The 24,362-nt window shown below is 38.2% G+C and overlaps 1 protein-coding gene across 2 annotated transcripts in view; it reads left to right on the top strand.

Annotated features, from left to right (window-relative positions):
- The window catches only part of LOC127844274 (DNA replication factor Cdt1-like), a 228,731-nt gene that overhangs the window by 12,596 nt on the left and 191,773 nt on the right, over positions 1 to 24,362 (top strand). Inside the window, exons 6-9 of one of the 2 annotated variants that reach the window (XR_008032655.1) lie at positions 2,899 to 2,999; positions 4,470 to 4,661; positions 5,591 to 5,924; positions 17,765 to 20,182. Coding sequence is in view for 1 of the 2 variants with exons in the window: in XM_052374364.1 (XP_052230324.1) it covers positions 2,899 to 2,999; positions 4,470 to 4,661; positions 5,591 to 5,924; positions 17,765 to 17,922 (785 nt within the window). In the remaining variant the exon portion in view is untranslated. Of the gene's footprint in view, positions 1 to 2,898; positions 3,000 to 4,469; positions 4,662 to 5,590; positions 5,925 to 17,764; positions 21,309 to 24,362 lie in introns of those variants that run through there. The other variant, XM_052374364.1, reaches the window with a different exon arrangement.

Genomic DNA, 24,362 nt, shown 5'->3' with positions numbered 1-24,362 from the left:
GTCATCGAAGGGGTTCGTCATCATTGCCATCGGAATTGAGTTTTGGCTCGTTCTTCTTTGTCGAGCAATACTCGGAATTCATGTCAGACCATATGGATTCCATCATATTTTGGCATTAAACCAATAACGTTACCGGTCATATTAAGGACAGTTCCGGTTAGGTTAACAGTTACCAATCACCGGTATTAACTTGTGTTTTCATCGGTCATAATTTGTAGCAACGGTTATCTTCTACTTTTCTAGTTGTATAACCCTTGCTATGATTCTATTGAATCCAATATTTTATGGATTGAACAATTTCCATGACATTTTGTATTTTTTTAATACTCATGTTCTACTGATGACCGTTATTTGCCAAATCATCTACGCTGATTTGGTTTATGGTTGAATTTCCTTACCAGCTAATCCAAATTGGTGCTGGATATGAATTACTTATACTATAAGAATATGAAATACATCTATCTGTTATTTCTACTTCTATCTCCGCCGACTACATGCAGACTATTGGTCTTGCAGTTTGTTCGGCTGAAGCGAGCTCAAAATCTTATATTGGGCTCGAACATTTCTACATGTATTTGATCTAGAATTATATTCGAGAACCTTAGGTTAAATTTTAACACACCTTAACCTGTTGGATACAGACGAGCATTCTTTTTAGCTCTTTTTCATTTATAAACATTTTCACGACTCGTTTGTGATGATTTCAACTAGCACACATCGGTCGTGGTTTATTTCCAGACACAGAGGTGAACATATTATCACTCATTGTATTTGTATTCCAGGAACTTATTCGTTATTTGCAAGATAGCAGGTCGTCTCAACGCCTGCAGTTCTTTTTCCTTTCGGTTAAATGAAAATTGATTTGCGCATGCGCGCCAGTGTTTTTCCAAATCGCTTACACGTAGATGCTAAAATGTTTCGAGGAAAGTTGTTTCTCATCTAACGCTAGTAATGAGCGAAATGCGATCATAGATCGCGAAATGCGATCATAGATCGCAGTGTTAATGCTACACCGCGAATGCAGTTCGTAGAAATCGATCAACAGCGTGTGCGATTGTTATACATTCGTCCACTTGACATAAACTGGATAATTAGGTTATTCTATTATTTTGCCAGTTTTGGAATATCTTAGTGAGTTTTTGCCATATTTTTATGGTATCTACTTAGTGAATCATGTGATTATGGTTCTACGACCTTTTAAGTCTCCTGTACAATTAATTTCAGGAACTTCTGCACAGGTCAAATATCATATCTTAGAGAGAAATATGTATACAGATCCAAACATGTGCCACTACATGTCTGGCCATTATTTAGTTGTTTCTGCAGAAGAACATATTTCTGTTAGAACTTCAATACTTGTTACTTTTGAAAGGATAATTCCATCAGAACGGTATATGAGGTTCCCTGGAAATTCTTTTTGACTGGGTATTTGAGAGCATAGTTATTACCTTAATCACTCTGCTAGATGCATACATCTTTTTCTTTGATGATAAGAAATGTGTTCTTCTTTCCATCAAGGATAGAGATTATGCTTTCGTATACCTTGTTTTGTGTTAGTCATCACAACTCTGTGCTAATTTGGAACTGATCCAAGCTATGGAACATTAACACTATGTTGTTCGTTCTTAAGCGGTTTTGGCTTGTGTTATTGGGTTGCTTGATGAGCTTCCTATGAATTTTTTTCATCAGCCTTATTAACAGTTCCAATATAATTTTTAAGACGGGTTTTTCCTTCTAATTATGTCTTTACCATACTGAGAAGTGAAATTCATGCTTTTTCTGTTGAATAAGACCAATTTCAGTTCGATCTAATGTCGTCTTCACTTTATTGTGTCAGCCAGGATTCCTTGCTTATATCAACTCTATATGACTTCTCAAAATCTTCAAGTTTCCAAGTTTTCTTAAACTGGTAGACATGTAGATAAGGATAAACTTCTATGGCCAATCAGGGCTTTGAAGTTCTATCTCAGCAGTGTTAGTACATTCGAGGTTCTAAAAAGACACTCTTCATTTCCCTAAAAAAGGGGGGGGGAGATGTGTCTGCGGTTTCTATTAACTAGGGTTAGACCTCTACAAGGAAGGTTTACTCTTATCTCTTATCTAAGGATTCATTCCTTTTTAGGATCTGACCGCATGAAGGAAGAGCTTTGTCTGGTTCGTGGGCGTATATTAATCACACCCCACTTCTTGACATGCTCCAAGTTTTTTTCTGTAGGAATCCGACCACCTTTTTCATCTTTTTATCTTCTTTTTCTGAAGTGCCAACAAAACCATTTGTATGTGTTTGGTCTTGTTGTAATTTCAATAACGGAAGTGTCTTCTTTTTGACATAGACATATTTACTCTGTCTGATGAGTCAAAATTAATACCGTTTTAACGAAGATAAACCTTTGGGTTTTGGCTGTCATTAGCTGGTAACCCTTTTTATGGGTTCTACTGTGATGGGAAAATATTTACGAGCCTTCCCACCTCAGCTTCAAAATCAGCTAATAGATAGTAGGTAACGTATTTATGACATTAAAACAAATTTTTAAAGTAAAATTCATTTTAATTATTAAATACTTACCTACTATCGGTAAGTCCCACCTCCCACCCCGCTATTCGATTAATATTTTGTATATGTATTGAAAGAATATTGAGGATTGGTTACCGATTTTTGCCTAGGTTGCGTTGCAGTAATGTTTAACCTGGCCTGTATTACGGTAATGAGGTGGCCGGTTCCCAGTTAAAATTCCGGATGAGTTAATTCCCCTTGGAAAGCTATAAGCTAATAGATAGTAGGTAAGTACATGTATTTAATAATTAAAATGAATTTTACTTTAAAAATTTGTTTTGAGCAGCACCCTGTACCAGCTTTGATTCTTAGATCTTTCTTTAGACTGTTCCCTTGTTTTACAGAAGAGACAGGGGCCAGAGGCACATTTAAGGCTTCAGATCTTCTTACTAGAAGGAACCACTTCAACAATAGTCTGATCAATGTTGTCAAGAAACATCACAAGGTGTGTGTGAATAGATATATGACATCTAATAATATTAGCTTTTTATGTCCCCCACTATAGTAGTGGGGGACATATTGTTTTTGCCCTGTCTGTCTGTTGGTCTGTTTGCGCCAACTTTAACATTTTGCAATAACTTTTGCTATGTTGAAGATAGCAACTTCATTTTTGGCATGCATATGTATCTCATGAAGCTGCACATTTTGAGTGGTGAAAGGTCAAGGTCATCCTTCAAGGTCAGAGGTCAAATATATGTGGCCAAAATTGCTCATTTTATGAATACTGTTGCAATATTGAAGATAGCAACTTGATATTTGGCATGCATGTGTATCTCATGGAGCTGCACATTTTGAGTGGTGAAAGGTCAAGGTCATCCTTCAAGGTCAGAGGTCAAATATATGTGGCCCAAATCGCTTATTTTATAAATACTTTTGCAATATTGAAGATAGCAACTTGATATTTGGCATGCATGTGCATCTCATGGAGCTGCACATTTTGAGTGGTGAAAGGTCAAGGTCAAGGTCATCCTTCAAGGTCAGAGGTCAAATATAAGTGGCCCAAATTGCTTATTTTATGAATTCTTTTGCAATATTGAAGATAGCAACTTGATATTTGGCATGCATGTGTATCTCATGGAGCTGCACATTTTGAGTGGTGAAAGGTCAAGGTCATCCTTCACAAGGTCAAGGTCATCCTTCACGGTCAAACATCATATAGGGGGACATTGTGTTTCACAAACGCATCTTGTTAAACAGTCGTTTTTTGGGCACACCCAGGCTTGTTGCAGGAATATTTAACATTACTTTGTCCAGTTGATAGACATCTTGCAATTTAGAATAGAGCCTAAAATGGGCTCAAATGACACCAATGAATTGTTTTAGTCCTTTAGTTATGTTACAAAAACTCTTATAGTGAATAAATCCAAAAGTTATCTGAATGCTAGTCATGTATAACCTCAATTGATAATAAGTCCCCTACCGGTTTAACCGGAGGAGACTTATGGTTTGCGCTCTGTCTGTCAGTCAGTCTGTCTGTCACACTTTTCTGGATCCTGGGATAACTTTAAAAGTTCTTTATATTTGTACATGGAACATGGATAGATGTCAATATGGACATTATGCACATCATTTCATTTCGTTCCTACGTCAAAAATTCTGGTTGCTATGGCAACAAATAGACTAGAAATACTGCTGGAATGGTGGTTTTCTGGATCCTGCGATAAATTTTAAAGTTCTTATTATTTTTTCATGAAACTTGAAACATGGATTGATGGCAATATGGACATTATGCACGTCATTTCATTTTGTTCCTATGTCATTCTGGTTGCTATGGCAACAAATATATATTTTTAAAAATCTGAAAATGGTGGAATTTCTGACAATAGTGGAGCCGGTTGGGGACTTATATTGCTTGACAATAGTCTTGTAGTAATTGTCTTAACTTTATGATATTATTTCTGTTGTTGAATTCTAGAAATTTTTGGCAAATTTGGATAGACCCTTGTCAATCCCAGATGAGAAGATAACACGTTGGCACCCGAGGTTTCCTCTGGATGAGGTACCAGATATCGACATAACACCCTTGCCTAGCCCACCGGACGTTCAAATGTATCAGACAGCAAGGGACGTCCTGGAAAACACTTGCGGAAAAACACTGTCTCCAAAAGTAAGCAGACACTTAAATGTGCTTTTTTTATGCCCCTGGTACGGTTGCATATAGCAGTTGAACCGTCAGTCTGTGCGTCCATCCGAAAACTTAAACATTGGCCATAACTTTTGCAATATTGAAGATAGCAACTTGATATTTGGCATGCGTATTTGTGTATCTCATGAAGCTGCACATTTTGAGTGGTGAAAGGTCAAGGTCATCCATCAAGGTCAAAAGTAAAAAAATACAATCCAAGGGAAGTAATAAGCTTTAGAAGGGAGATAATTTCTAAACCTGCCAAATGATATATTGAAATTTTGTTTCAGAGCGGCGCAATAGGGGGCATTGTGTTTCTGACAAACACATCTCTTGTTGTAAATTGAAAACTTGATCTTTGTTATCTTATCATTTAAATTGTTTATACACCTTTGAAACCTCCTTAGTTTTCTTTCCTTTTTCAAAAACAAATTAATTGTTCAAATGGGGTTTGCCTTAAAAAAAATGAAATGTTAAAATGATTTCTTATGAGTAGCATATGCAAAAATGGGTATTATGCTATCTGTGGCCTTGGTAGCTCCAGACCACCCTGCACATTTGCTCAGTTTTGGTCAGGAGTTAACCTGTTGGATATAGGAGTCATGCAAGGTTTTGTGGTCTCATTAGTGGACATTATTATTCCTCATGATACAACTGTATTTGTATCCAGAGGCATATGTTGAGCTTCTCTTTGCGGGTATGTCATAAGGCCCATTTTTGCATGTCATGATTAGAATCATATTTCAATGTGCCAATGGAGAAATTGTAGGTTTGAATATTTCCTGTTAGCCTCTTTCTGTGTTTTAAGTATTGTAATATTATATATTGTATATAAATACATTGGAATAAGAGCATTTTCTTTTATATGTATGATGGCAGTGATTCTTCAATTCTCAGCTCTATTTTTCAAGGTCGAGGCTGCCTTGAAGTCAACAGCCGATGAGGCAGAGAAGTCAAAACCTGCCCCAAAACCTACCCCTACCACAACCCCAGTGAAAGCTGACCCATCTGTCAAGGGCATTCCACAGTCATTGTTGGAGAAGATACGGTCAAAGGAAGCTGCCAAGGCTGTGGAGTCACTCACCAGGGATCCTAAGGCAGAGAAACGAGTGGTGATGTTGAAGAGATTGCCTGACATCATGAGAATCATCCGGTCACAGTTTGTAACCGATAAGAAGCCAGCTTTACCAATAGATTCTGTTATTCAGCGGATTCTAGACAGCTACAAGTCCTGCATTGCTCAAGGTATGGGAAAAACACGTGTTAAGTTTTGTCATGGTTGTTGGGTTGAAATTCTAATCTTGGTTGACAGATTATGATCTTTTGCTTTGCTGCATTCCTTTAAAGGGACCTTTTCAGAGATTTTGGCATGTCTGAAGTTTGTCATTAAATGCTTTCTATTGATAAATGTAAATATTTACTAAAAAAAGCTCCAGTAAAAAAATCAAGAATAAAATTAAAAAAAGAAAAAGAAAGTAACACTCAACAGGGCTCGAACCACTGACCCCTGGAGTCCTGACGTAAAAAGTCTCTGATTAAGACCCCTCGACCATTCTTGCGCATGCTATGTAAGATGTGTTTTATACTATATATAAGTAATCATCGTAGTTTCACAAAATATTGCGACAACAACAGAACTCTCCAAATTATTCAATCGTTTCGTGTTGCAACGCATTATGATTTTCAGGTTTTTAAATAGTCAAAAGATGCATATAATGTCTATATTAGAGCATGGTAAATGTTCAGTATTACTGTTTCCTCACAAATATCATTAGTAAATCGAAATTTTGCGCATCTGAAACAACTTTTTTAAATTGGGTCAATATACCAAAACATGAAAAGGCCCCTTTAAGAATATTCATTATACCCCCACAAACGAAGTTTAGGGGGGTATCAGGGAATAATCTATATGTGCATCCCGCGTCTATGACGCACAAATATCGAAAAAGACGCATCGTTTTGAAATATGTGCGTCCACTCGGACGCATTGCTGAACTGTATCCGTTAACGCATACGAACCATCTTGTGTACGAGTCAAAAGCGTCCCAATGAACGCTGAGTTTAACCGAATGAGGCTTGAAGACTCCAACAAGTCTTTTGATTGGTTCAAGTCGAGCTGTTGCTGTATAATACGAACCAATTAGAAACGATCTTTTAAATAGAGTATGTTATGATATTTTTAGAGTCCCCGGATGAAAACCTGCTTTAACTTTGTGTAACTTAGTCATAAATAATGCAGAAAAAATGCCTCCGAAATAAGGTGTTGAAGCTAAACCCAAAACAAACAAATCTAAACTTTAATAACGGTAGGTCAACGGCTCGCCATTCGGATGTAAACAATAATATTATCAAGCTCGCAATTCGGATGTTAACAATAATATTATCATCGATTTGAATCAAGTTGAAATGTTGTAACAGGTTACATTCAAGTAACAGATAATGTTATAGCCTATGTGAAGGCAAACAAGATAGTGATAACTCTGAATATGTTTTTTTGGTTGCAACAAGTTTTTGAGATTATTAAAAGTTTAATGCAAGTATAGTTATTGAGCTAGTGTGATTTAGACATATTTTCTTCACTACTTGGTATCTTTCAAAATTTGGGACCCATTCTTTTTCAAGGTGGACTCGTTAATTTTGGCCTGGGACTCATTGGTCTAAAATCTGCGAGTTCAGGGACCCATAGATAGTAAATTCTAGATTATTCCCTGGGGTGAACTTGTCTGTCGGTCTGTCTGTCGGTCCGTATTAAGTGTCCGCTCTCTAATTCAAGTAGTTTTCATCCGATCTTCACCAAACTTGGTCAGAAGTTGTTTCTACATGATGTCTAGGCCAAGTTCGAACATGGGCTTTACCAGGTCAAAAAACTAGGTCACGGAGTCACTTAGTGCGTTTTAAACATTCAGCATGTTGTCCGCTCTCTAATTCAAGTAGTTTTTATCCGATCTTCACCAAACTTAGTCAGAAGTTGTATCTAGATGATGTCTAGGCTAAGTTTTAACGTGGGCCTTGCCGGGTTAAAAACTAGGTCACGGGGTCACTTAGTGCGTTTTAAACATTCAGCATGTTGTCCGCTCTCTAATTCAAGTAGTTTTCATCCGATCTTCACTAAACTTGGTCAGAAGTTGTATCTACATGAAGTCTAGGCCAAGTTCGAACATGGGCCTTGCTGGGTCAAAACTAGGTCACGGGGTCACTTAGTGCGTTTTAAACCTCACCATGTTGTCCGCTCTTTAATTCAAGTAGTTTTCATCCAATCTTCACCAAACTTGGTCACAAGATTAATCTAAATGATCTCTAGGACAAGTATGAACATGGGCCATTCCGGGCCTAAAACTAGGTCACGGGGTCACTGAGTGCGTTTTTAGCTCACCTGTCACGAAGTGACATGGTGAGCTTATGTTACCGTGTGATGTCCGGCGTCGGTATGTGTGTGCGTGCGTCCGTCAACAATTTGTTTGTGTAGACAGTAGAGGTCACAGTTTTCATCCAATCTTTATGAAATTTGGTCAGAATGTTTATCTTGATGAAATCTGGGTTGGGATTGTATTTGGGTCATCTGAGGTCAAAAACTAGGTCACTAGGTCAAAAACTAGGTCAAATAATGGAAAAACCTTGTGTTGACAGTAGAGGTCACAGTTTTCATCCAATCTTAATGAAATTTGGTCTGAATGTTTATCTTGATGAAATCTGGGTTGGGTTTGTATTTGGGTCATCTGGGGTCAAAAACAAGGTCATTAGGTCAAATAATAGAAAAACCTTGTGTAGACAGAAGAGGTCACAGTTTTCATCCAATCTTTATAAAATTTGGTCAAAATGTTTATCTTGATTAAATCTGGGTTTGGATTTTATTTGGGTCATCTGGGGTCAAAAACTATGTCACTAGGTCAAAAACTAGGTCAAATAATATAAAAACCTTGTGTAAACAATAGAGGTCGCAGTTTTCATCCAATTTTCATGAAATTTGGTCAGAATGGTTATCTTGATGAAATCTGGGTTGGGATTGTATTTGGGTCATTTGAGGTCAAAAACTAGGTCACTAGGTCAAATAATAGAAAAACCATCAACAATTTGTTTGTGTAGACAGTAGAGGTCACCGTTTTCATCCAATCTTTATGAAATTTGGTCAGAATGTTTATCTTAATGACATCTGGGTTGGGATTGTATTTGGGTCATCTGGGGTCAAAAACTAGGTCACTAGGTAAAATAATAGAAAAACCTTGTATAGACAATATAGGTCACAGTTGTCATCCAACCTTTATGAAATTTGGTCAGAATGTTTATCTTGATGAAATCTGGGTTGGGATTGTATTTGGGTCATCTGGGGTCAAAAACTAGGTCACTAGGTCAAATAATAGAAAAACCTTCTGTAGACAGAAGATGTCACAGTTTTCATCCAATCTTTATAAAAATTTGGTCAGAATGTTCAACTTGACTAAATCCGGGTTTGGATTGTATTTGGGTCATCTGGGGTCAAAAACTAGGTCAAATAATATAAAAACCTTGTGTAGACAATAGAGGTCGCAGTTTTCATCCAATTTTAATGAAATTCGGTCAGAATGTTAATCTTGATGAAATCTGGGTTGGGATTGTATTTGGGTCGTGTGTTGAATACAGTCTGTGCTGCACGAAACCACTGACTCATCAGCTGGGAGCCGCCCATCAATAAGTGTTTCATCCTTTAATCCCAGGACACTCTCCGGGCGGTGGAACCGCAGTGCTGATCAGACACTACGGGTCAGTGGTTAGCTGCCAGCTCTTCTCCCTCTTAATCCATAGCCAACTGGACGCTCTCTCTGCTGCTTGACCTAGTCTCCCAACAGCTCTCTTTCTCTCTCCTCCCCTGCTTCCTAGGGCACTTAGCATCCTCCACAGTGATTGTGCGGGAAAGCCTCTGGCGCCAATTTCGATCGGGAACAGCCATGTTTTCCAACCGCGGGAACTGCACTGGTCTAAGAGATCAGTGTATTTGGCTTTCTTCCGCTCATATGCCATGTCGCACCTTGATTCCCATGGGACAGTGAGTTCAATGGTCACCAGCTTCTTGTGTTTGGTGGACCATATCACTATGTCAGGCCTCAGTGTAGTTTGGACGATCTCGGGAAAGACCAGCTTCTTCCCTAAGTCGACTTTCATCTCCCATTGGTCTGATTCATCTAAGATCAACGTGTTTCTAGGAGCTTGCTTTGTGGTTGTTTCCCCTGCCTTGACAAAGTTGATCTTTGTAGATGCTGTTTTCTTTGCTGTTCTTTTCTTCCTTCTCTCTCGCTCAAGTACATCTGTTAGCTCCCTAAGGACAGCATCGTGTCTCCATCTGTAGCGGCCCTGTGTCAGCGAAGTCTGACATGATGACAGGATGTGTTCCATGGTGCCTGGCTTGTTACAAAGACTGCAACTTGGGTCTACCAATAGACCCCATCTGTGGAGGTTGGTTGGGTATGGCAGCAGGTCGTAAACTGACCTTAACAGGAATTTGAGTCTTAGCGGCTCATACTGCCAGATGTCTGCCCAAGTCAACTTCCTCTCTGTTGTTGTCCATTTGTTCTAGGCACATTGTCCACCCATTTCAACTGAACGAGCTCTTCTGCTCTCCTCTTCGCTCGCCCTGATTTCCTTCTGCACCATCTGACTCCTCTCCCTTTTATCTGCCGTACTCCATCGCTGTGGTTTTATCATACCAAGCCCTTGTCTGCCCTCCGTAGTAGTTCCGACGATGTCTTTGTGTCTCAGTATACTTTCAGCTTGGGACACCCCCTGGCTTGCCGACCACTTTCTTCCGGTTCTAGTCTCTGCCATCCTGATCAGGTCATCAGAAGATTCTTTCAGTGTCACCATCATCCTGGCCTTAGCAACTTTGTACTCCTCAACAACTGATGATATTGGGAGTTGGAGCTGGTTTGTCCTCCCATACAGTCCGATGCTGGTGAAACTTGGTGGGACCCCTAGCCATCTACGGAGGTATCTGTTGATGGTTCTTTCAAAGCCTTCCACAGTAGAAACTGCTATCTCATACAGCATTAGAGGCCACATGAGTCTTGGTAACAATCATTGTTGGTATAACCATGCCTTGAATTTCCCAGGAAGTGATGTCTGGTCTATCTGCTTCAGACCTTCTTGGAGTTGGTTCTTGGTGCGGTTTGTGCTGCTTGTGTCGTTATGGCTGGCATTGTACCATTTTCCTAGGCATTTGATAGGATTGTCTACTATGGATGGTATGTCTTCGCTCTGTACCTGGAGGGTGAACCTTTGAGTAACCTTTCCCTTCTTGATTACCAAGCTCCTCGATTTCTTTGGTTTGAACTTCATTCTTTCCCAAGTCACTGTCTCATCCAATGCTCTAAGAACCCAACGAGCTTGCTGGTGTGTCGTTGTAGTTACGGTGAGGTCATCCATAAAACCTTTATTTGATGGGAGGTATATCCCGGAGGTTGTCTTTGGTCCTCTGGTTTCCCTCTTTGCGGCATTGATAATTAAGTTCATTCCCATCACGAATAACACGACTGAAATAGTGCAGCCTGTTACTATTCCTTTCTCGAGCCTTATCCAAGGTGTTGACTGTTCTCCTACAGCAAACCGTAGTTGTATGTTACTGAAGTATCCATTGATAATCTGTTGCACATGGTCTGGGATGTGGTAGTGCTTCAGTGCGGTCTCAATTAGCTTGTGTGGTATGGAGCCATACGCATTGGCAAGGTCAAGCCAGACAACAGTGAGGTCTTTTTGGTTAACCTTTGCTTCCCTGATGATCTGACTGAGGGCGCTTGTATGTTCCACACATCCAGAGAACCCTGGGACGCCTCCCTTTTGCACTGAGGTATCAATGTATTGGTTTGATGTCAGATACTTCGTCATTCTCTTGGCCAGCACAGCAAAGAAGATTTTCCCCTCAAGGTTCAGTAAGGAAATGGTTCTGAATTGGGTGACGGTCTTCGAATCCATTTCCTTTGGTGTAAATATTCCTTCTGCCTGTTGCCAACAATCTGGAACTTTACCTTTCCTCCAAACCACTTTCAGAAGATTCCATAAGCGTCGAAGAAGTTAAGGGCACATCTTATACACCTTGTAAGGGATACCATTTGGTCCTGGGGCCGACCCTGCTCTTGCCTTTTGAACTACTTCTGAAACCTCTTTCAGTGTAGGTTCCTTGGTGTCTAGAGGTGTTGTGGGTTCTGGTACTGGTTCTATTCTCTGGCAGTTGCCTAAAGGTACGTCTTGGATATCATCAGAGTGCGTTTCAGTTAGGAACTGTGTAATTTCTTCCATGCTGCTCTCTAGCTTGCCCGATTTCTCTTTGTCTTAGCAGGTTATTAGAGAACTTGAATGGATTTGCAATGAACTCAGCACGACGTTTGGCCTTTTTCCTTCTTTTCTCACAATGTTGTTCTGCCTTGGATAGGTTTAAAAGTTGTTCCCTCTGGCTGTCTCTTAACTGCTTCAGCCCTGGCTTTTCTTCTTCCCTGGCATGCCTATATCTCCTTCGCAAAACCTTCAGTTCACTCCTGATGCCCTTTATCTGTCGCTGCCTTATATTCATCTGTACAGGTTTCTTGGTGGTTTTCTGGATAGTCAGACCGAATCTTTCTTTCCCAACTGTGTAGACAAGGTTGGTTAAAGCAACCAGCTTTCTCTCAACTGCTCCTTGGAGTGCTGTCTCCAGTATTGCATGAAGGTCATCGTCCAGGTCTTTCCATGCTTTCTTGTCTGACGTTTTGGGCCAGGATATTCTGGGCTTCTTCGGAGATTCATCACCCTTGTGAGCTGTTGTGGAGTGTGGTAAGTCGGTGTTTGCTTCTGGGTCACTCTGTGTTCTTAGTAACGCCAGTAGTGGGTCTTCATCATCGAAGACTTCTTGAGCATCTGTTCCCGATCGCAATGTGTTTGTATCCAGCATGTCAGCCGCTAAGAGGTCCCCAGTACTGTGGGTTTGTTCCTGACTAGGATCCTCCACCCTCTCACCAGACATTACATCTGTGCGCTGCTGCTGTCGTGCTGTCTGCCCACACTAAGTTCTCGCTTGATGTATGCGCAAGCCCATGAGATTCTTGCAGACTTTTCCACACCTACACTTTGTTTCTGCCTTCTTTCCAGTCAAAGTCGATTGAACTAGCCGTGTCGTTACCGTTGAATCCGTTCGTGTAAGTCTTTCATCCTCCCCCCCTCTCGGAAGACTTTGGGGGTATTCTTCTGTAATGGAGTCTGTAGCTGAATAATGGTTGTCCTCTTACGGAGACTGCATTCTGGGATGCTACCCCATCCTGCACCTGGCCAGTCTGTTCCTGGTTGTCATCTGTCTTTCCAGTGTCACCAATCTATTCTCGGTTGCCTTCTAGTCTTTCCTAGAAGTCACTGGTTCCCCAGATAAGTAATGTGTTGAATACAGTCTGTGCTGCACGAAACCACTGACTCATCAGCTGGGAGCCGCCCATCAACAAGTGTTTCATCCTTTAATCCCAGGACACTCTCCGGGCGGTGGAACCGCAGTGCTGATCAGGCATTACGGGTCAGTGGTAAGCTGCCAGCTCTTCTCCTCCCTCTTATCCCATAGCCAACTGGACGCTCTCTCTGCTGCTTGACCTAGTCTCTGGTCATCTGAGGTCAAAAACTAGGTCACTAGGTCAAATAATAGAAAAACTGTCAACAATTTGTTTGTGTAGACAGTAGAGGTCACAGTTTTCATCCAATCTTTATGAAATTTGGTCAGAATGTTTATCTTGATGACATCTGGGTTGGGATTGTATTTGGGTCTTCTGGGGTCAAAAACTAGGTCACTAGGTCAAAAACTAGGTCACTAGGTAAAATAATAGAAAAGCCTTGTATAGACAATAGAGGTGACAGTTTTCATCCAACCTTTATGAAATTTGGTCAGAATGTTTATCTTGATGAAATCTGGGTTGGGATTGTATTTGGGTCATCTGGGGTCAAAAACTAGGTCAAATAATAGAAAAACTTTGTATAGACAATAGAGGTCACAGTTTTCATCTAATCTTTAAGAAATTTGGTCAGAATGCTTATCTTGATGAAATCTGGGTTGGGATTGTAATTGATTAGTCAGGTGAGTGATTCAGGGCCATCATGGCCCTCTTGTTTAACATTCAGCATGGTGTCCGCTCTCTTATTCAAGTAGTTTACATCCGATCTTCACCAAACTTGGTCAGAAGTTTTATGGAGATGATCTTAAGGCCAAGTTAGAACATGGGCCTTTCTGGGTCAAAAACTAGGTTAAGGGGTCACTAAGTGCGTTTTAAAAATTGAGCATGGTGTCCGCTTTTTTTTTTTTGAAGACGACATGCAAAATATCAGGGCTTTCCACAGGCCATTTAACGATCCCTCGCCTGGGCGCTTGAATTTCGAAATCAGAGTCCCCGGGGCGCTTGAAATTTTCCGATCAGTGTATTTTTCAGTAAAAGAAAGTGGAGAATCAAGGTTTTTCTATCAGTGTATCAATATTCCCTGTTTTAAAAGAGCACTTGGTACCTACTTTCACAAGTAATCGCCATAAACACCACATGGGGTAATGGATAATCCACTGATAAGAGAATAGCATGACGCGCGTAACGATTATTCTAGCCACATTACACATTCATTTAAATGCTGACAAGGATGTATCAGGTAACTTTCCAGTCGTCAAACTGTGATTTTCATCGTCCAATCGGTTACGCAAATGCGTATGAGGGCGGGGTTAACTATCGACCATTATTTTTTATTGACGTCGGGCACGAAGTAAGAGTTTATCGCAGCTTGATTAGCAAAAGTTGTACCATTTACATAATATAAAACCGGTAATTAGAACAGTACAGTACATTAAAGACTGTTTTGGGCATCATCATCACACCTTTTTACTGTAATCAAGTGTAACCTTTGACTCATAATTAATACGAGAAATTAATTGCAAGTGGTAAACAATTAATTACTTATAGCGAGTAAGTTGTGCAAATAACTCCTGGTTACAGTTATGCGATAACAATTTAATTCCTGTATATTTTTATTTCGTCATGTCCATTAATAAAACTAATTCACCTCATTTTTCTGACATTTATTCGACACGTAATGCGCTTTAACAAATTTTCATTGAATTAATTACGCACACTTGTAAATGTTCGTCCGATAATCAATACCTAGAAGACTGATGATGGCAACCGGCCGTAATCCTCGTGGACAACGTGCATTTTATGCATAATTCCGTCAAAACATTTATTCGACTCGTAAAGTGTTTAAACAAATTATCATTGAATTCATAACGCAACTGTTAATATTTGTTGAAATCGCAAATGTGAATAATTAAATTTGTAATCCGAAACCCATTCTAGTAAGTTGATGTTAACGCGTTTTTAATCCGAAACGCACTTCCGAATGTAAATGTTACCGCAACGTTAAAATATTCTTGCTTCAAATTAGCAGTGCAAATTTATTTTGTGTCCAATCTTTTTCTCAATTAAATAGAGCGCGAAAATCATGCAGCATGTACAATATCGCGTCATTTAGAAAGCGTGCGTGTATTGAGCGTTTTAGCAAGCACACAACACGTCAGGGGATTGTCGCATGTTGAGAGGCAATATTTCATCAAATATATAAATAGTCACTTAAAATTTATTTGATACTATACACAAATGGCAAGGTTTGTGTTAAAGAAATAATTGAGAGCTTTTATCGTAAATATTTACCAGAAAGTGGAATAAACGGTATTTTCCGGTAATAAATAGAAACTTGAAAAGTAGTAAGTATTCAGTAATAGAGTCGGGTTAAAACGGATGTATTGGCGAATCGTTTGAGTCGGGATTTTACTATCTGTGCGAGAAAGTTTTAAAACAATTAAACAATATAAAAAATTATATATATTTTTTAATGACTGGAGGATTTTCTTGAAGAGTCATAGCTCACAAAAAGACATCTTTTGACGCTGTTTTTCTTTGAGTTATAACGCACCACTGAACATGAATTGACATGTGAAATTAAAAAAAAACAACGTGTCCTCCCGAACCATCCCTATCAGCCCCGGGGCGCCTGACAAAAATCCAGTGGAAAGCACTGAATATTATGTGTCAATGCGGCATGTGGGGGTATTCGTCACGTCTGTGACAAAGCTCTAGTTTTGATTATCAACCATTGATTAAAAAAAGATAACATGGCTTACGCAGTCACAAGAATTTCTTCATAATGTTTTAGTTGTTACATCAAATTAACTGCTAGTGTTTTTAGCTCACCTGAGCACAACGTGCTCATGGTGAACTTTGTGATCGCCTTTTGTCTGTCGTCAACATTTTGCCTTGTGAACACTCTAGAGGCCACATTTATTGTCCGATCTTCATGAAACTTGGTCAGAACATTTATCCCATTGACTGAGTTCGAAACTGGGTCATGCTGGGTCAAAAACTAGGTCACTAGGTAAAAAAAAAACTTGTGAACACTGTAGAAGTCACATTTGATGCCAAATCTTAATGTAACTTTGTCAAAATGTTTGTCTAAAAGATATGTTGGTTGAGTTCAAAAATGGTTCCGGTCCGTTGAAAAATATGGCTGCCAGGGATGGGGGAGTATTCCTTATATGGCTATAGAGAAACCTTGTGAACACTCTAGAAGTCGCAAGTTTTGCCCAATCATCATGAAAACAGTGGTTTTATTGATATCTCGGACGAGTTCGAAAATGGTCCAGATCGGTGTAAAAACATGGCCGCCAGAGGGCGGGGCAGTTTTCTCTATACGTATATTGTGAAAACATGTGAACACTCTAGAAGTCACATTTTTGGTCCAATCTTCATGAAATTTGTTCAGAACATGTCTTTTCTGTAGATGACGGTTGAGCTGAAAATGGTTACGTTTGCTTGAAAAACATGGCTGCCAATGGGCGGGGCATTTTTCCTTATATGGCTATAGTAAAATCTTGTTAACACTCTAGAGGCCACATTTATTGTCTGATTATCATGAAACTTGGTCAGAACATTCATCCAAATAATATCTTGGATGAGTTTAAAAATGATGCCGGTTGGATGAAAAACATGGCTGCCAGGAGGCGGGGCATTTTACCATATATGGCTGTAGTAAAACCTTGTCAATACTCTAGAGGCCACATTTATTTTCATATTCATGAAACTTGGTGAGAAGATTTGTCCCAATGATCTCTTGGATGAGTTTGAAAATGGTAACCTTTGCTTGAAAAACATGGCTGTCAAGGGGCGGAGCATTTTTCCATATATGTCTATGGTAAAACCTTTTTAACACTCTAGAGGCCACATTTATTGTCCAATCTTAATGAAATTTGGTGAGAAGATTGGTCTCAATGATATCTTAGATGAGTTCGAAAATAATTATGTTTGCTTGAAAACATGGCTTCCAAGGGGCAGTCTTCATGAAACTTGGTCAGAAGATTTGTCCCAATACTATCTTGTTATCTCAGGTGAGTGTCTTTGGGCCTTTCAGGCCGTCTTGTTTGTGTTCCAAATCTTTCACATTTTTTAATCCTGCCCAGCTGTTGTATAACGTAAATGAGCCTCGCTCTGGGAAAATAGGTCTTAATGCATATGCGCAAAATTTGATCTCGGGCTAGCGTGTCCAGGGACCTCAATCTATCAAATCTGCCGCCGAATTTCGGCGGCAGTCCCCCGCCTGAAAATTTTTTTTTTTTTTTTTTTTTAATAGAAAGATGTGTCTCATGATTATTATATCTCAATTCTATTTCAATTTAATCTTTTCAAACATACTAAATTATGAAAAAAGCAATGAATATAGTGCAAACATGTACAAATGTAATAATGAAAGAGTAAGTAAAAAAATCCCCCAAAAAGGAAAATGCTGCGAAAATTCCCCCTCCTTAGGGCTGCGGACCCCTTCCCCCAAAGTAGTGTGAAGGCACTGGTGTCTCTCCGCACTTGCTAATCTGGGACAACACTTTCTGCTTTAACTTGATTTTCGCTAGCTAGAAAAGACTTCATTAAAGGAAAAGTGCCATAAAAGCGGAAAGTATCGTCCCTGATTAGCCTGTACAGGCTGCAGAGGCAACTCTGGGACGAGACTTTATGCTCATGCATAGTGCTCACTTTTCTCAAAATGAGGCTTGTAACATAAAAAAGCCTGACTTCGCGTGATTTCAGGTGATGTAGAGCCGCATATCCAGCTGTGTATAGAGGTGGTGCCAGAGTGGCTTAGCATGGTCACCATTCAGAAGGGCCGCTACCTCAAAATGGATAGAAATATTGACCTTCAGACCCTAACTGACAAGGTCACCAACATCGCCAAGGGCAAGCAGTGATAGAACCTAGCTCGGATCCGGAAACAAGAATGTGAAGGAGCTTGAGATCCAAATATGTGTCTATCTTTTAGAACTGGGCCAGTGGGAATCAAAGCTCAAACTTTTTATTTTTTCATCGTTGTAGATGCATGTTTTTTGTATTAGAATCACTACAGGTTTATATTGAATCATGACCAAAGATTTGTAAGTAGGGTGATGCTGTATAAACATGTTAATAAAAAAGGTTTTGTGATTCATAGACTTGAGGATTGTTGAAAAAAAAAAAATGCTTGAAATAAAAATCCATTTTGTGTTAAAGTGCACTCAAAAATCTCTTTAATAGTTAACAAAGATAATTAATAAAACTAAATTGTGTTGTACAATGTGTACTTGTCAGATTCTAGTCTTGAAAAGTAAATGTGTGTTCTTACTAATCATGTTTAATTTGAAAATGTGTGTTAAATGTCATTATCAAAATCATGTTGAACATCGTTTCTTTGAAAAAAAATGCCATCATTTCACAGTGTTAAACAATGTTGACTTAGGAATATTTATATTTAGACAAGAGTTCTAATATAAAAATCAGGAGTAACAGATTTTATCTGAGCACTGTTTGATGTTATGTTTAATGGGATTTATTTAGCTTCCACAGTTTTGGCTGGTTAAATCTGGTTGTTCAGTTTCATATCGGTCTGTAATTATTGCACTTGAGACAGAATGTTCCCAGCTTCTAGGAGAATTTCAGTTGGTGTTATCAAAATGTGTTAGTGTAAGAACTGCTAGAAGTCTTCTCATAGAGCATATGGAATGTGTCTTTTATAATAAGCATATATTTTTTACAAGTATTTATTTCTAACAAATTGATTTATTGTTCATTTTTTACTAACACAAATTTTATGATTTTTATCTTGCTGTCAAGTTTATTTTATGGATGTGCTGAGTTTGCCAAACTTTTACATGGAGACCAACTATGATTTTAACATTTTATTGAACTTATTCTATGAAACAAGACCTGTTACATGGTTATTGTTGACAGCATACTTCATGGCCAGAAATTCGGTAGAAATTTTAAGTACCAAAAACAAGGTTCTTTCATTTAATTTGTTCAAATTGGGTTTTTTTCAAATTTGAAACATGCTTTCTTTTTCAGGAATAGAACTTTTTTAACTGGACTGTTTGGACATTTCATAACCTAACATCTATGATTGTTTCTATTTACAAAAGCTTCTGTTTATGTATAATTGATCTCATGATCATATATAGCTTGACCTTATGATGACTTTCAGTATTTTGTCCTCCAAATTTTTAACGAGCTTGCAAAGTATTCACATGTGTGTACCGGTATACATTGACATTTCTATGTAAATAAATATGGAAACCTGAATAATCATAAATAGTGCTTATTACCATACAAGGTTTGTTTAAGGAAAAATATTTTTCTATCATGGTTTGTTGTTAAATAACCCACAGTAAGGAGTATAGATGCGTAGGAATTAAATCACGAGTGCGAAGCACGAGTGATTTGATAACACGCATCTATACAACTTACTGTGGGTTAATCGACAACAAACCATCATAGAAAAATATTATTTCGATTTTAACATGATTCTGATTGATTTGGTTCAAGCTTTAGGACACGAACTATATTTTTCAATACTCCGCCCTTCTTAGTACAAAGTTCACTATTTAGTGACATCATTGAATTGTACAAACATATGACGTCGTTTTCATTCATAAATATTTTGCAATCATTGAAAATAACAATCGTAGAAACTTAATGACTTAACGTTTATTGATGCTACTGAAAAGCATGCCAATTATCACCAAATATACAATTTGTTGTTTCATTACATTTATATACATGCTACATTTATGACATTTCTTTTAGAGCGGGTTTAAGCACGTGCATTTAACTGCAATATTTTCTTTATTTATTCGGAACTATTTTCGAAGCATTAAGCTCCGCCCATAAGTTATTGCAGAATAACCCACACTTGATTTCCTTCTTTGTCTAAAGAAAACAAGTCATGTGCTGTGTTAGAATACTATTTAAAACATTCAATATTCAAGTTGCAATATGACCAAACAATAATTTAGTGACAAAGAAAGAACAAAGTTGGATTATTATTTTTTTATTAACTGTTTCATGTAATCTGTCAACCCAATTCAAACTTTGTCAAAACATTTTTAGCTCATCTATTTTTTGAAAAAAAATTATGAGCTATTGTCATCACCTTGGCGTCGGCGTTGGCGTCGGCGTCCGGTTAAGTTTTGCGTTTAGGTCCACTTTTCTCAGAAAGTATCAATGCTATTGCATTCAAACTTGGTACACTTACTTACTATCATGAGGGGACTGGGCAGGCAAAGTTAGATAACTCTGGCGTGCATTTTGACACAATTATGTGCCCTTTTTATACTTAAAAAATTGAAAAATTTGGTTAAGTTTTGCGTTTAGTTCCACTTTTCTCAGTAAGTATCAATGCTATTGCATTCAAACTTGGTACACTTACTTACTATCATGAGGGGACTGGGCAGGCAAAGTTAGATAACTCTGGCATGCATTTTGACAGAATTATGTGCCCTTTTTATACTTAGAAAATTGACAATTTTGGTTAAGTTTTGTGTTTAGGTCCATTTTATTCCTTAAGCATCAAAGCTATTGCTTTCATACTTGCAACACTTACTAACTATCATAAGGGGACTGTGCAGGCAAAGTAATGTAACTCTGACTGGCATTTTGACAGAATTATGTGCCCTTTTTATACTTAGAAAATTGAAAATTTGATTAAGTTTTGTGTTTAGGTCCACTTTATTCCTACAGTATCAAAGCTATTGCTTTCATACTTGCAAGATTTATGAACTATCATAAGGGGACGGTGCAGGCAAAGTTATGTAGCTCTGACTGGCATTTGGACGGAATTATGGGCCCTTTATACTTAGAAAATTTAAAATTTGGTTAAGATTTATGTTTTGGTCCACTTTACCCCTAAAGTATCATAGATATTGCTTTCATACTTGGAACACTCACAAACTATCATAAGGGTACAGTAAAAGGACAAGTTGCATAACTCTGGTTGTCATTGTTATGGAATTATGGCCCTTTTTTGACTTAGTAACTTTTAATATATGGTTAAATTTTGTGTTTCGATCCACTCGAAGTATCAAGGCTATTGCTTTCAAACTTCAAATACTTACATGCTATCATGAGGTTACTGTACCTGGCAACTTGAATTTTACTTTGACCTTTGAATGACCTTGACTCTCAAGGTCAAATTATTAAATTTTGCTAAAATTGCCATAACTTCTTTATTTATGATTAGATTTGATTGATACTTTGATGAAACTACTCTTACCTGACATACCACAATAGACTTCACCCAAACCATCCCCCGTGCCCTCCCCCCCTCCCCCCCCCCCCCTATTTTATTTTTTTTTTTTTTTTTTTTAAGATCATCTCACAAATTATCACCACACACCCTCACACTATACCCCCAACCCCCCCACCCCCACCCCCAATTTTTTTTTTTTGATTTTTTTTTTTATCACCACACCCTCACACTATAACCTCTCCCCCCCCCCCCCCCCCCATTTTTTTTTTAACACGGTTATGTTTGAAATACCGTCCAACCATCGCACCCAAACCCCCCCCCCCCCCCCCCCCCCCCCGATTTTTATTTTTTTTTTCGCTTTTTTGGAAGATAATGTAATAAATGTCCACAACCCCACACTATACACCCCTCTTCACTCCACTCCTCCCTCCTTTGTGATTGAAAATGAGAGTCCCTTCACCTTTAAAAAGAAAATAGATGAGCGGTCTGCACCCGCAAGGCGGTGCTCTTGTTATAGTTGGCACTCGCCAATATACGTTTTTCTATGTATCTACACAGTGTGTTGTAGATGTATTGTATATGTCTGAATAGTAATTTTTATTTAATTTTAGGCATATGAAGCTAGAATATGGCACGTTTTCTGAAGAAGTATGCTAATTTTATGACAGTCCTGTAATTTACTGAATGGCATGTCACAGAAAATCAGATATTATTGATATTGTACATTAAAATGACTTAAATTTGTGATTGTGAAACAATTTGTTGATTTTGTAACCCTTTTCACAAAAAGTCAGTTTTTAGCTCGACTATTATATATGAAATATATATAGTGGAGCTATCCTACTCACCCCGGCGTCGGAGTGACCGTCTGCGTTAGCGTTAGCGTGCAAATGTTAAAAGTTTTCGTACTAACCCAATTTTTATTGTCCCTTGACATATTGCTTTCATATTTTGCATACTTGTTTACCAACATGACCCCAACCTATAAACAAGAGCAGATAACTCTATCAAGCATTTTGTCATAATTATGGCCCCTTTTCCACTTAGAATACGCAGCAAATGTTAAAGTTTTCGTACTACCCCGTTTATTTTCATTGTCCCTTGACATATTGCTTTTATATTTTGCATACATGTTTACTAACATCACCCCAACCTATTAATAAGAGCAGACAACTCTATCAAGCATTTTGTCATAATTATTGCCCCTTTTTTACTTAGAATATGCATATTATTGAAAAATCTATGTTAAAGTTTGCGTACTACCCCAAATATTTCCTATATCCTTTGACATATTGCTTTTATATGTTGCATACTTGTTTACCAACATGACCCCAACCTATAAACAAGAGCAGACCACTGTATCTAGCATTTTGACATAATTATGGCCCCTTTTACACTTAGATAATTGAACATTTTGCTTAAATTGCCATAACTTCTTTATGATCACATTTTATTATTACTTTGACAAAACAACACTTACCTGAATACCACAATATATTGCACCCAAACAATACCCCACGCCCCTACCAGAATCCCTCCCCCCCCCCCAACCTCCCCCCCCCCCCCATGTTTTTTTTTTTTAAACCATCTAATAAATTACCCCACCCCACATTATACCCCCCTCTCACCCCCACCCTCCCAATAAACAATTGTAGATGAAAACATATTATTATGTGAATGTCCCATTGTGAACTATTGTGAATTTTAATTTTGTATTATGAATGAGCTTGTTCACGCCAGACGGGTTTTATTTATTGTTTACATACTTGTCAGTGCATTTCAGTCAATCTGGCAATAGTCCGCATTAAATAGTCAGTATTGAAAGTAGACTTTTAAACAATTACATCATGTTCACCAATTATTGCATTCAAATGTTCTTCTTAAACTTGTCAATAACTGCTTTATTAAATGTCTGTTACCATTGTTACCATCCATATCATAACTCTAATACTGTCTAAACTCAACTAAATAAAACTGACGAATTTACTGACTAATTGCCAGGTATAAACTATAAAGTCATTGCCTTTAAATAATGTAGATTCAAATAAATGTTGTGCCAAAGTTAATATTGTCTTCTGCTTTGTTGTTTTTATCTCACCTGTCACAAAGTGACACAGTGAGCTTATGTGATCGTATGATGTCCGGAGTCCATTGTGCCTGCATGTGTGCATGCGTCCGTCAACAATTAATAAGTGTTTTCTGCTTTGTTGTTTTTATCTCACCTGTCACGAAGTGACACGGTGAGCTTATGTGATCGTGTGATGTCCGGCGACCGTTGTGCCTGCATGTGTCCGTCAACAATTTGTTTGTGTAGACAGTAGAGGTCACAGTTTTCATCCAATCTTTATGAAATTTGGTCAGAATGTTTATCTTGATGAAGTCTTGGTTGGGATTTAATTGGGTCATCTGGGGTCAAAAACTAGGTCAAATAATAGAAAAACCTTGTGTAGACAATAGAGGTCACAGTTTTCATCCAATCTATGAAATTGAGTCACAATGTTGTAAAATAATAGAAAAACCTTGTGTAGACAATAGAGGTCACAGTTTTCATCAGATCTTTATGACATTTGGTCAGAATGTTTAGCTTGATGAAATCTGGTTTGGGATTGTATTTGGGTCATCTGGCGTCAAAAACTAGGTCACTAGGTCAAATAATAGAAAAATCTTGTGTAGACTATAGAGGTCACAGTTTTCATCCAAGTTTTATGAAATTTGGTCAGAATGTTTAAACTTGATAAAATCTGGGTTGGAAATGTATTTGGGTCATCTGGGGTCAAAAACTAGGTCAAATAATAGAAAAACCTTGTGTGGACAATAGAGGTCAGTTTTCATCAGATCTTTATGAAATTTGGTCAGAATGTTTATCGTGATGAAATCTGGATTGGGATTGTATTTAGGTCATCTGGTGTCAAAAACTTGGTCACTAGGTCAAATAATTGAAAAACCTTGTGTAGACAATAGTGGTCACAGTTTTCATTCAGTCTTTATGAAATTTGGTCAGAATGTTTATTTTGATGAAATCTGGGTTGGGATTGTATTTGGTCAGCTGGGGTCAGAAACTAGGTCAAATCATAGAAAAACCTTGTGTAGACGATAAAGGTCATAGTTTTTATCTCATCTTAATGAGTCAGG

The sequence above is a fragment of the Dreissena polymorpha genome, chromosome 9, assembly GCF_020536995.1.
Source record: "Dreissena polymorpha isolate Duluth1 chromosome 9, UMN_Dpol_1.0, whole genome shotgun sequence".
NCBI lineage: Eukaryota > Metazoa > Mollusca > Bivalvia > Myida > Dreissenidae > Dreissena > Dreissena polymorpha.
Note: the sequence above shows the minus strand (reverse complement) of the source record. Positions and strands in the feature narration are given on the sequence as shown.